Source organism: Hibiscus syriacus, unplaced genomic scaffold (assembly GCF_006381635.1).
Source record: "Hibiscus syriacus cultivar Baekdansim isolate YM2019G1 unplaced genomic scaffold, ASM638163v2 tig00116971_pilon, whole genome shotgun sequence".
In the NCBI taxonomy this organism is placed as follows: domain Eukaryota; kingdom Viridiplantae; phylum Streptophyta; class Magnoliopsida; order Malvales; family Malvaceae; genus Hibiscus; species Hibiscus syriacus.
Genome location: NW_024063495.1, coordinates 5,044,370 through 5,056,251, shown reverse-complemented (window position 1 = coordinate 5,056,251; position 11,882 = coordinate 5,044,370). Strand labels below are relative to the sequence as shown.

Genomic DNA, 11,882 nt, shown 5'->3' with positions numbered 1-11,882 from the left:
ATGAAACATTTTATTTTATAGTATAGTAAAATAAAAATATGTTACTAAATTTGTAAAATTCAACATTAAAATATTTTCGTTCTTAAATTAATTTTTTTTGAGTTAAAAGGGGGCCGTCGACAAAAAGTTTTGAACATCTTTTTTTAAAGTACAATATCTGATTACATTAGTAGGCATGTGAATTCATAGAACATGCCTTACATTTTAGAGTCTAATTTTTTTTATATATTGATAATATTTGGTTAGAAGAGATCTATTACATGGCGCAATTTCAAGTAGAGCCGGGTTACTACAGTGGACCGGCAGCATATGGTACCCAAGGAAAAGGAGGAGACGCAAAATCTCAATTTATAAAACCTTTTCCTAAACCCTATTTTCTCAGGAAACAAGCATTCCCCCATTCCGTTTTCTGGAGAAAATGGTCCACCTAGTTCAAGTGTCTCTCCTCTCTCGTAATCAGCCACATTCACTCAGGTCTAACCCTTTGCGGACTTTGTATATCTCTTTGTTGACTGCTTTATTGGTTAAAATTTTGATTTTTTTTTCTAATGAAAATTTTCTAATCATCTTAGAAATGTTTTGCTGCTGAGTTTGATCAGTAATCCCATTTCGAATCGCTTTGTTTGCTCAAATTTCCGGAAATAGAAGATGAGAATCAATTATCTGGTAAGTTTGTTTTTAATTTACTTCTTTTTTCCTTTTAATCATTGCTTCTTAACGTTTGCTGTTCTATCTCTAGTTTATGACTTTATTGAGTGAAATTATTTTTATTGATTTGCATTTTTTTGCCCATTGTTTAGATTTTTGGTCAGAGAGTCAGTTAAATTGATTAACTAGTAGGCAAGATTACGGCTCATTAGCAGCTGACAATACATTAATCTGTTAGATGTATAAATTTGCATCTAACATTTAAGTATCTAGGTAGTCCTTGTACTTAGGAAAATTTGTAATTTAGTATGAAATGCTGTTTAAATACTAAATTGAACTTCTGAAATGAACTGTAGATTGACGTAAAGCTGCAAAAGATTTATTCTACTAAGAAACCTATACTTTGCCAGAGTTCAACTCATATACTACATCAGATTTCAAAAGTTTGTATCAACGTTTGGAAATTTTTTCATTGGTAACGTTATTAATTTGACTTGTTTGTTGTAATACATGACTAAATTGTATTTTTTTTACTATAGTTACTGTCTTGATACTTTAACCTTAATGTGTCTTTTATTAGTGTATGTAATTAGTTTATGTTTGGTGATGTGTTTTCTCAATCCATGTTGCAGTTACTTTTTATGTGAGATACTGTTGTGATATGTTTTTTGAGGAATTCTTGAAAGATTTTGAGAAAATGTCTGCCTCTAGAAAGCCATGTAGAACCGGTCAACCTTCAATCAAGTACAGGGTGAACCCAGCTGAGGGAGCTTTCTTTGAGATTCGTGAGCTTGTTCCTGAAGAATATGCCCCTTCCCTGCCTGATAATAATAGGAAAACCCGAATAAAATCTGATGCCAAGCAACCCCAAAAACTGAGCACTGCTGAGTTTATCTCATCGTTAAACCAGATATGGAACTCTGCAAGCTTTCTTGCTATTCCTCAACAACAGACAAATCATGAAAGAGCCTGTTGTGTCTCTCAGAAAGAGGATATGCTGGTCAATCTGGGGCTGGGAGAAAATGGCACCAGATCTATTTCAGCTGGTAGTAAATTATTTTGCATTGATTTGACGAAAGCTAGGCAATTGCCATCTGTCATGAAGCCAAACTTTGGTTTTGTCAAAATAACCAAGAAGATGTCCAAGATTGATTCATCTATTGGAAATATTAACCATTCATTTTACCAGGGTCTTTTATGTTGTGGCTCTGATTTCTCTAACGAGAGTTGGAAAGGAAATGGGCTCGCGACTGTTGGATTCTCATCTGAAGTTGGAAATATCTACAAATGGATGAGAAAGATGATTCCTCCAGCTGGACTTCATCATTTTGCCAATGTCCCTGAGATTGTGAATAAAAAAATTGGTGGATATTACATTGCTACAAGTAGTGGTGTAGGAAACTGCATTTCATCATATAGAACTAGTCCGATAGATAATTTGCCCATTGAAAATGCTGAACCTTGTTCTCACCATATAAAATCTAAAGATCTGTCCTCATCTCATGATACAAGGTTGGTTTTTAATACAAGAGGAATCTCCTCCCTATGCTCGGATTATTTCCTCACTGATGTTCAAGAAACCATGGCAGATTGTAGTGTTTTGAGGACTCTGGATTCCGATCTTCGTGCAGATTATCATATCGACTCTTTAGCTTCACATTTCAGTACATACAAAGAGCGACAACTTCTTAACAATGGCAATGAATACCTTGACAATCAACGAAAACAACCGGAACCATTTTCCAGAGATGACAGTAAAACAGAAAGTCACTCAGCAGTAAGTGAAAAACCTCAATATGCTCTAGCTAAACATGAGCATGCCTTTGCTGGGGCTTTTGCTGGAATATTTGTTAGCCTTTGCCTACATCCAATTGATACAGTTAAGACAGTCATTCAATCTTGCAATGCAGAGCAGAAGTCGATCTTTTGTATTGGACGATCAATAATTTCTGAAAGAGGTATATTCTTTCTATAGAACAGAGATGACCGAGATTGACTGTGCTCATTTTTATTGTGAATTATACTGACCTACTTGTTTTCTACATTTCAATTATTTGATATCTACAGGTTCAATTGGATTGTATCGTGGCATTGCTAGCAATATTGCATCTTCAGCTCCAATATCTGCCTTTTATACTCTCTCATATGAATCAGTCAAAGGGGCTTCACTTCCTCTCCTCACTAAGGTAACTTGCATCTTTCAGTGTGATGTAGTGTGGATCACATATTCTGACACACAAAGTTGTAACTGTTTAGTAATTGCCTGTCCACTAGTAACTTGTTAACTCCTTAAGTGTGACTCTAGCTCACCTGTTTTTCTTATTTCTTGCAGGAGTATCATTCTTTGGCTCATTGCATGGCTGGTGGTTGTGCAAGTGTTGCTACTTCTTTTATTTTTACACCTAGTGAGCGTATAAAGCAGCAGATGCAAGTTGGTGTACACTATCAAAACTGCTGGTATACCTCCTAGCTCTTGTACTACATTTGTCAAGATCAGAAGATTAATATGTTTAACATGTTTTGGTTGTTTTCTGCTCATTATATTTTCATTCAACAAGTTCATCTCTACCTGCAATTACTATAAATTTATCGTCTAGTGTGGTTCATTTATTAGTCTCGGTGATACCCAAAATCTGTTTCTGCAGGAAGGCCTTAGTTGAGACTATCAAAAAGGGGGGTCTGCCTTCACTCTACACTGGGTGGGGGGCTGTACTATGCAGGAATATTCCACACTCAATTATCAAGGTTTGGTCTTGTTAAATTCATAGTTTAATTGTGTTCTATGCCATGTAAGCTTCAAAGCAAGGGCTAAAGATATGACCCTCCCATCAAGTAGGATGTTGTGAGTTCCAGGAGAGTAAAAAGGGTTAATATAACAAAGATATAACTCCATGAAGTACAAATTTGTTTGTAATTCCTCCCATAGTGCCAACCATCCTACAACCTTTCTCTTTACCATTCATAATTTCTTTGATGTAATTTATGATTCCATCATTGCTTATATGCAGTTCTACACATATGAAAGCTTGAAGCAAGTTATGTTGATATCATCGCAATCCCCTGTTCAACCGAACACATTACAGACAGTTTGTCTTCCGCATCCTTCTTTTTAAAATAACCTTGATGTTTTGGCAATCCAATCTTAGTATTTTGGTTTCAACCTTCTGGAATTGCACTTAGGTGATGATATGATCTTCTTATGCTGCAGCTAGTTTGTGGAGCCCTAGCTGGTTCAACTGCAGCTTTCTTCACAACTCCCTTTGATGTGGTTAAGACAAGATTACTGACGCAGGTCTGCAATCTCTCTGTATTATTTCATTATAGCCCTGTTTTCTGCTTGTCGGAAACATTTGGCATAGTATACAGGCTTAAAAGTTGTATGTTCCACTTTTGCATACAGTTCTCTGCTTGCAATCATTCTTATTTGGGTCTAAATTTTTATCAAGGGGACACTATCAATATGCAAAAAAAATTTAAAGTCCGCAGGTTTCTATAGTGTAAAATTGCTCAACAGACAGGTTAGGTGCAGAAATTTTTTAAGATGAAAGAGTTGGCTGCTATTATGCACAGCAGGTGTAATATGTGTCGCGATGGCCAGCCTTCTGCTTCTCTCTAGATTTTTAGGCGTTTTTTTTACAGCTCTTTCTTTGATCTCTCTTTTTGTCTTATGATGGCAAGTAAGGTGATTAGTTCTGCTGGGAAGAATTGTTTTACGGTGATCATTTTCAACATTCCAGAGCTTTTTCATCATAAAGGTCTTTGGCTGTTATTCGATAAATATGGAGAGGTGGTCGATTCTTTCATCCCTAACAAAAGAAGCAAGGGAGGAAGTAGGTTTGGCTTTGTTCGTTTCACCAGTTTGGAGGACGCAAGGAAGGCTATCAGCTGTGTTGACAGATCTAGGATTCGTGGTAATGAAGTTAGAGTTTTCTTGGCCAGATTTCAACCTCGGGCAGCTTTTTGGAGAAAGAAGTTTTCTGGTTTAAAACCAGCCGTGAGCAAGAGTAATAGGGAGGATGTTGGGCGTTCAGAGGTTCCCATTGTGGGTTCTGTTGACGAGGACAAGCTTTCAACTTGCAGAGGCAGTTTGGTAGGGTGGTGCAGAAATTTTTTTAAGATGAAAGAGTTGGTTGCTATTATGCACAAGGAAGGCATATTAGGCCCGAAAATTATGAGGTTAAGCGTGCTAGCAGTTCTAATCATTTTTGAGGATGAAGAGAGTAGGGATTTCACGCTGAACAATCTGATGGGGGCATTGAATAAATGTTTTGGCAAAGTAGAAGTGTGGTCGGAAAACTTTCATTGCAGCAGCCGCCGGGCGTGGCTATCGTGCAAAGGGATCCCACCGTTTTTGTGGAATCCTTCCACCTTCAGAAGCATTGCAGACAAATGGGGAGAACTTATCTCTATTGAGGAAGGATCTGTGAATCCAGGCTCTTTTGACAGGGATTTGTTTCAAATTATTACAAACTGCCAAACACGTGTGGAAGAATCCGTTGTTTTGAAAGCTGGGGATTTGTTTTTTACAGTTTTTATTTCTGAGTTTGAGCCTTGTTTCGGTCCTGATTCGGTCTGGGCAGACCCGTTCCTGATGGATGAGGCAGTTGCCTCCCCGTTCTCTTTAGTGGGGGAGCTCGTCGGTGTCTCGCCAGTTATTTCTCCCGTGGTGGAGGTATGTCTTGAGGGAGCTGGTAGAAACGTGGACTGTTCAGCTGGTAGAAACGTGGATTGTTCGGTGGAGAAGATTTTTGAGCGATGTTCTGTGGACGAAGAAAGTCTATTATGTTGTATGGGGGAAAGATTTAATGGCTGCATCTTGTCGGGTGGGGAAGTAGTGGAGAGGAACATAGGGGAGGATTATATTATGGGTTTAAGGAATAATGTTGTTGGTATGGGGAAGATTCCTTCGGAATTCGAGGATGTGGTGGAGCACGAGATTGTGTTGGAACACGCGGCAAGTGAGTCAGTTTTTGAAAGAAGCGAAAGTTGTAAGTCTGCACGTGATATAGTGGGAATAATGGATTTTTTTGATTCGTCCAACTTGGATGGTCGGTTAAAGGCAAAGGTGATGAAGAACGTGATTAACATTATCAAAAAGCGTGCTATTAGTAATTCCAAGGGTGTGGAGGCCCAACAGGATTGGGATGTGGTTGGCAATTTGGATGGAAGAGCTAAATCGGGGTGTGTAGATAAGGATTTGGAACAAATTCTTAGAGTATTGGAGGGGAATTTAACTCTTCCCAATCCTTTGAAGAGAGAGATTCGGGTCCCCAAATAAAGGCTAGATACTGCTGAACCAAGAAACAGAAGAAGGTTCAATGTGAGGGTGTTTTGTCTGTTCTTGGAGCCAGAATATGTTTCCGTTTTTTCCAGCTTTGGAGAAAGAGTCTACAGCTGGGTTTTCTGCCCTCTTCGTGTGGAAGCTCCTGGATGTTGTGTTTTATTTTGGCTTCTTTGGTTCGAGTCAGCTGTACTTTTTGGTCTTTATTTTAGGAGTTTTGTTTTCTGGTGCCCTTCGAGCCAAGAGTTAGGCTTTCAGTCGGGTCAGTCCTTTAGAGGCTGTTGCGGTTGATATGTTGGATTAGGTTGAGTTTTGTTGCTGCTGTGGGGGTGTTTTCGGTTGTTTTATGGTGTTATGTTTTATGTAGGGGGTCGATCTCTGGATGTATATTGGTTTTTTTATGTTTAATGAAATCCTAAGACACTCTTTTCCTCCTTCCGCTGATTAAGAAGCTTATCTATAAGTCCCTCTAATCAAGAAGGAGGTTTTTAATGAGGCATTCAATTCCTATCAAAAAAAAATTGCTCAACAGACCAAAACCCGCTAGTCCTACAGTTCTTTGGGTATCATCGAGAGACGAATATATACAAACCTATGCACTTTAAACACATAAATTTAGACCTATATCTTGAATGTTTTAATCTTTTGAGCAATTTATACATATAAATGTGATTAGATCATATCAGGATCTTTATATCTTTTGTGTTCTCTGTGTTTTTTCCGGTTTACTGGATCATTTGTGTTTCTGACATGAAGACTGTCATGCAGATACCTGGGTCTTTGAGCCGATACAATAATGTGTACAATGCCCTTCAAGATATATGGATGCATGAAGGTTTGAAAGGTGTATATAGGTAATCTGAGAATCCATATATTGTCACTAATTTTCAGTTAATATTGAAATTTGAAATTCTGTTTAGATCCAGTTGGCACAAGCACACATACTCTTTCAGTCATTTGTCGGTCGAAGATTACTTGACGATTGATAGCTGAACTTTAGTTTTTGTTCTTTTACAAACTGGATGGTTTTGTTTCTTAAAATTTTGTCAGGGGATTGGTTCCTCGGTTAGTTATGTATACGACACAAGGAGCACTCTTCTTTGCATCATATGAGTTCTTCAAGCAGTTATTATGTTCGGAGGCACCACGATTAACCACTAACAGACAGGAAAAGGAAAATGAAGACTATTCTTCATTAAAATTGCCATCACCAACATCCACCACAAGAACACCATCATCACCACCATCAAGGTTGCACGGTTGACATTCATAGTGGTTAGAAAAGCACATACATGGAGGCATTGTTAGCAAGCTGATGATGGCATGTAGCATTAAATCATGTACATAACTATTTTTGGTTGCTTAGACCTTTCCGAAGGAAATCTGCAACCAAATAATGATGGAAAACTAATTGGTTCAAGGCAGACTGGTGCAAGCAGATCGCTCATTATTGTGCTAAACTGCTAATGGAAGAAATTAAATCAGGGCAGGCTGGTGCAAGCGGACCGCTCATTATTTGCTTACATGGACACTGGTATGTGCCCAACACGAGTGCATTCGATTTTACTCGGAATCTTAGTATTTAGGTTTCAATTGAGGCTATGATCTTTCTTCAAATGCAGTTAGTCTGCCTTGCGCTAGCTGCTTCAACTGCAGCGCTGATCACTAGACCCTTCGGTGTGGTCAAGACAAGATTTTAACACAGGTCTACAATTGATCTCTTTGTATTATTTCATTATTAACCTCCGAGTCCATACATGTTCACTAGTATCGTGTTAATTCTGTTCAGGTCATTATTAACCTCCGAGTCCATACACGTTCACTAGTATCGAATTACTTCTGTTCACTATATTTCCTAACTAGTAAATTAATCCCATTACCCTAATCGTAATCGTAATTGGTGTAATCGTTGCATTTTATAGGTTAATTAACCGAACCGTTAAGATACAACGGTTTTGGTTAACCAAATCACTAAAGGTTCCAGTTAACGGTTACAGTTACATTTTTGAATTTTGATAAATGGTTAATCATCGGTTAACTATTAATAAATTATAATTAATTAATTAATTATATATTTTAGAGAATCAAACTAGAAATAAAATTAAAATGGTTTTTCTCTATCTTTTTGGTTATCATGTTTATTTTATGAAGGAGCACGGTAAATTAAACATAGATGAAAAAAATAATTGATTTTAAACTGTAAAATATAAGGATGCAAGTAAAATTTTAAACTGCAAAAAGAAATTGAATATACCTCATAATATATATACGTATCTATAAATAAATAAGAGTTTTACGTATATATGTTTCTATTATTGTAAATTTATGAAAGTTTTAAAATTTTATGTTTGAAAAAATATTATAATAAATTAACCACATGTTAACATGTTATTGAACTCTTATAATGGTTAATTGTTTTTTAATGATTAAGTTGTGATTAATAAAATTTAATAATTGTTTTAACGGTTAATTAATCGTTTAACTTAACGATATTATTAATCGATAACGATATTATTAATCGACCATGATCACTTATATTCCTAATTATATTTAAATAAAAAAATCGAAGCCACCAATTCATAATTATGGTGGCACCCTACATATTAGATACGCATCAAATAGACTTCATATCCACTTTGACTTATTAATTAGAGGGAAAATAGGATAAAACAAGTACAAATAAAACATTGACCGTTGATATGATGCCTAATAATTAGTTAATTATCATCTTTTAAGTTATAATGCATTTAATATATTTTTACTGAACTTTTAAAAAGTAAAATATGCTGGAGATCATTTAATTATATGAAATTTTGATTTAATCATTAATTTTATAATTTTTCCAATTAGATCATGAGAATTTTAAACTGATAATTAATTTCAATTTTATCAATAAGACTACTCAACTATTAAAATAATAATGATTATGATTAGATTAAAATCTCTCATAATTAAATAATCAGAATATATATATATATATTACTAATTTAAAAAAATAAAAAAATAATTTATATATTTTTATATCATCTTAATAAGTGTCATTATACATGAGTAATATTTATACTAACATCTTTTTTCCTCTTCAAAGAAAGAGATTATACTAGAAGTTGTTTTTGTTTGTATCTTCTTGTATTGGCAGTACATCATTAATTTATGGTCAATTTTTCTTTTACATTGTGCGTCGTTTTCTTAAGAAATAAAATATGAGAGCCTGCTTAACGATTTAACCTAAGTTTAAACTTTAGGGTAAACTACCTATTTGGTCACCCACCTACTATTTCATTTTTGTTTTGGTCACCCAACTATTATTATTTTTCAAAATCGTACCTAAAGTTATGTTTTGGTTCTATTTTGATCACTTATTGTTAAAAGTTAATGGTGATGCTGATGTGGTATTATCTTATTGTGATATGTCAGCATCACCGTTAATTTTTTAATGGTTGGTGACAAAAACATAACCAAAACGTAACGTTATGTATGATTTTGAAAAAATAATAGTTGAATGACCAAAATAGAAACTAAATAACAAGTGAATGGCTATATAAATAGTTTACTCTTAATATTATTTGTATAAATATTCTATAAATTATAAATTAATATTATTGTTATATCTCCATAAATATTCATTTGTGAACAACAAATTTATATATTAAAATTTATGAAAGTATCTTTTCATTAATGTAGGCCTATAGGGCATCATATCTTTCAGTTGATTACAATCCTTTAACAAGACTATTGGCAGACCTATTATCAGAAATGTGTCATATCTATTGTCAGAAAACAATTATCGTGAAGGTTTTTGAGCGAGTACTAACGCGATCATAAAGGTATATGAAAAATGTACCAAAAGTAAATAGAAATGTGTCAAAAGAACAGAGAAAAAAATGTGTCATAAGAACAGATGAAAGTGCTACAAGGACAAAAAGTTTATTTAAAATTAGAAAATATTCATGAAAAAAAGGAAAACAAATGACATAGTATGAGAAAAAAATAAGAGAAATAATAATTATCAGCAATAGACAAACAACATAAAAATTAGTATCATAATCGATTAAATAAAAATAAAAAATAAAGCAAAAAAATATAGAGAGAAAACCTAGGTTAGCGAAAATTAAAAGTTGTAATTAAAAATGACAAATTATTTAAAAACGTCTATCTTATTATAAAATAAATATTATTTGCAGGGATGCTATTTTTTTAATATTTAAGTGTTTGTCTTTTAGTTTTTAATTCATAGAATTATGGCGACCTAACTTTAGTTTGTGATTCATAATTATTACTTTGCTTTTTTTAAAAGAACATTACATCATCGAATACCTCAATGTTCGTTGTCATTTTGTGAATAAAAATTACCAATGTGGTTTGACTCATTTCCAACTATGTTGATTTTTTTTAAGAAACAATACCGTGTGTGTATATATTATAAGAGTTCTGATTTATTTATACACTGTAATTTATTTTAGTTTTATATAGATTTAATATAATTAAATGACTGAAAATAGATAGTTGAGATTAATTCATTATTTTTTAATGAATATCTTCTTATTTCCTATAGTTAATTTTAACTGTTTATTTTCATTAATCCAACAATTCTAAATATGTATAAAATTAAAAGAAAATTACACTATATCTGGATTCTAGATCCACTTATATAATGTAAAATTATTTAATTTTATATTGTGTAAATGAATACTAACCCTTATATATATATATATATATATATATATATATATATATTGAAGTTTAACTTTAAATTCATTAATGTTTCTTCTGAAAATTTCAATTAGATATTGTGAATTTCAATTATGTTTGATTTTTTACTTTAATTTTACTTATTTTATAAAATAAGAAAATTGAAGAAATATATTTAATTATTTTATATTGTTCTTGAAGTAATTTTGGAATTAGTTAATTGTAATATTATTTTAAGAAATACTAAGAAAAAGTAGGCATGTAAACAAACCGAACGAATACGAGCGGGGTATGTTCGTGTGCGTTCGTTTAATTTTAACCGAACAAATGAACGAACACAAACGTAAATGAACAAAAATTTTATTGTTCGTGTTCGTTCGTTAAGGAATGTAGCTTGTTCACGTTCGTTCATTTAAATGACAAACGAACACAAATGAATGAACATAAACGAACAGAAACAAACGAATATAAACAAACACAATAAATGAGCATAAACGAACGTAAACGAATATAAATGAAAATATATATTTTATCTTTCCTAACAATTTTAAGATTATATTTTATTTAATTGTTTTGGGCTTTTTATTTTTATTTAAAATTAATTGAATTTTAAAATATTTATGGGTATCAGATTAAAATTTATTGGGTTTTAATATTTTAAATGACTCTAGCAATGCACATAAACGAACATAAATGAACGAACATAAACGAATATAAATGAACGAACATATTACTGAATGTTCAAGAAGGTAAATGAACGAACGAGTCATCTGTTCATGTTCGTTCATTTAATTAAACGAACACAAAATCTTGTTCATGTTCGTTCGTCTAATAAATAAACGAACATAAACGAATTTCCCACCAAACGGATCACGAACGGTTCGCTGAACATTCAATTCGTTTACAGTCATAAGAAAAAAAATTCCTTATGAATTGCACGTGTTTTCGGTCTATTTGTTTAAAAATATATATAATAATTAATCTTATTGAATGAGATAAAATTATAATAATTTAAAAAATTATTTAATCAAATATTTAGTATTGTTGTATTTTTAAAGGCTCGAATTTGAAACCTTTGTTAAACCAGGAATTAATATAAACTAAAGTAAAAATTATCCACAGTATTAAATCATGTATAAATTTTGTTTAAAAAAAAAATAAGAGGGCTTATTTTAAAAAAAATATTTCGTGAAATCTATAACATTTATATAGAACACGTCGATAATAAAAAATAACTAGCACCTAAATTACTGCTCATTTA

The 11,882-nt window shown here is 33.0% G+C and overlaps 1 protein-coding gene across 2 annotated transcripts; it reads left to right on the top strand.

The window, feature by feature from the left end:
- Positions 1 to 562: 562 nt before the first annotated feature.
- On the top strand, positions 563 to 7,257 carry LOC120191653 (mitochondrial aspartate-glutamate transporter AGC1-like). 2 transcript variants are annotated; one of them, XM_039194564.1, is made up of 9 exons: positions 563 to 666; positions 1,281 to 2,606; positions 2,716 to 2,834; positions 2,981 to 3,105; positions 3,294 to 3,393; positions 3,657 to 3,734; positions 3,857 to 3,940; positions 6,698 to 6,783; positions 6,980 to 7,257. In XM_039194564.1, the coding sequence occupies exons 2-9, from the start codon at positions 1,310 to 1,312 to the stop codon at positions 7,191 to 7,193; spliced, it is 2,103 nt and encodes a 700-aa protein (XP_039050495.1). In that variant the 5' UTR covers positions 563 to 666; positions 1,281 to 1,309; the 3' UTR covers positions 7,194 to 7,257. The 2 variants fall into 2 exon arrangements, with proteins under 2 accessions (XP_039050495.1, XP_039050496.1); XM_039194565.1 differs by lacking the exons at positions 6,698 to 6,783; positions 6,980 to 7,257 and having other exon boundaries at positions 3,657 to 3,782; positions 3,829 to 3,940.
- Positions 7,258 to 11,882: the final 4,625 nt, after the last annotated feature.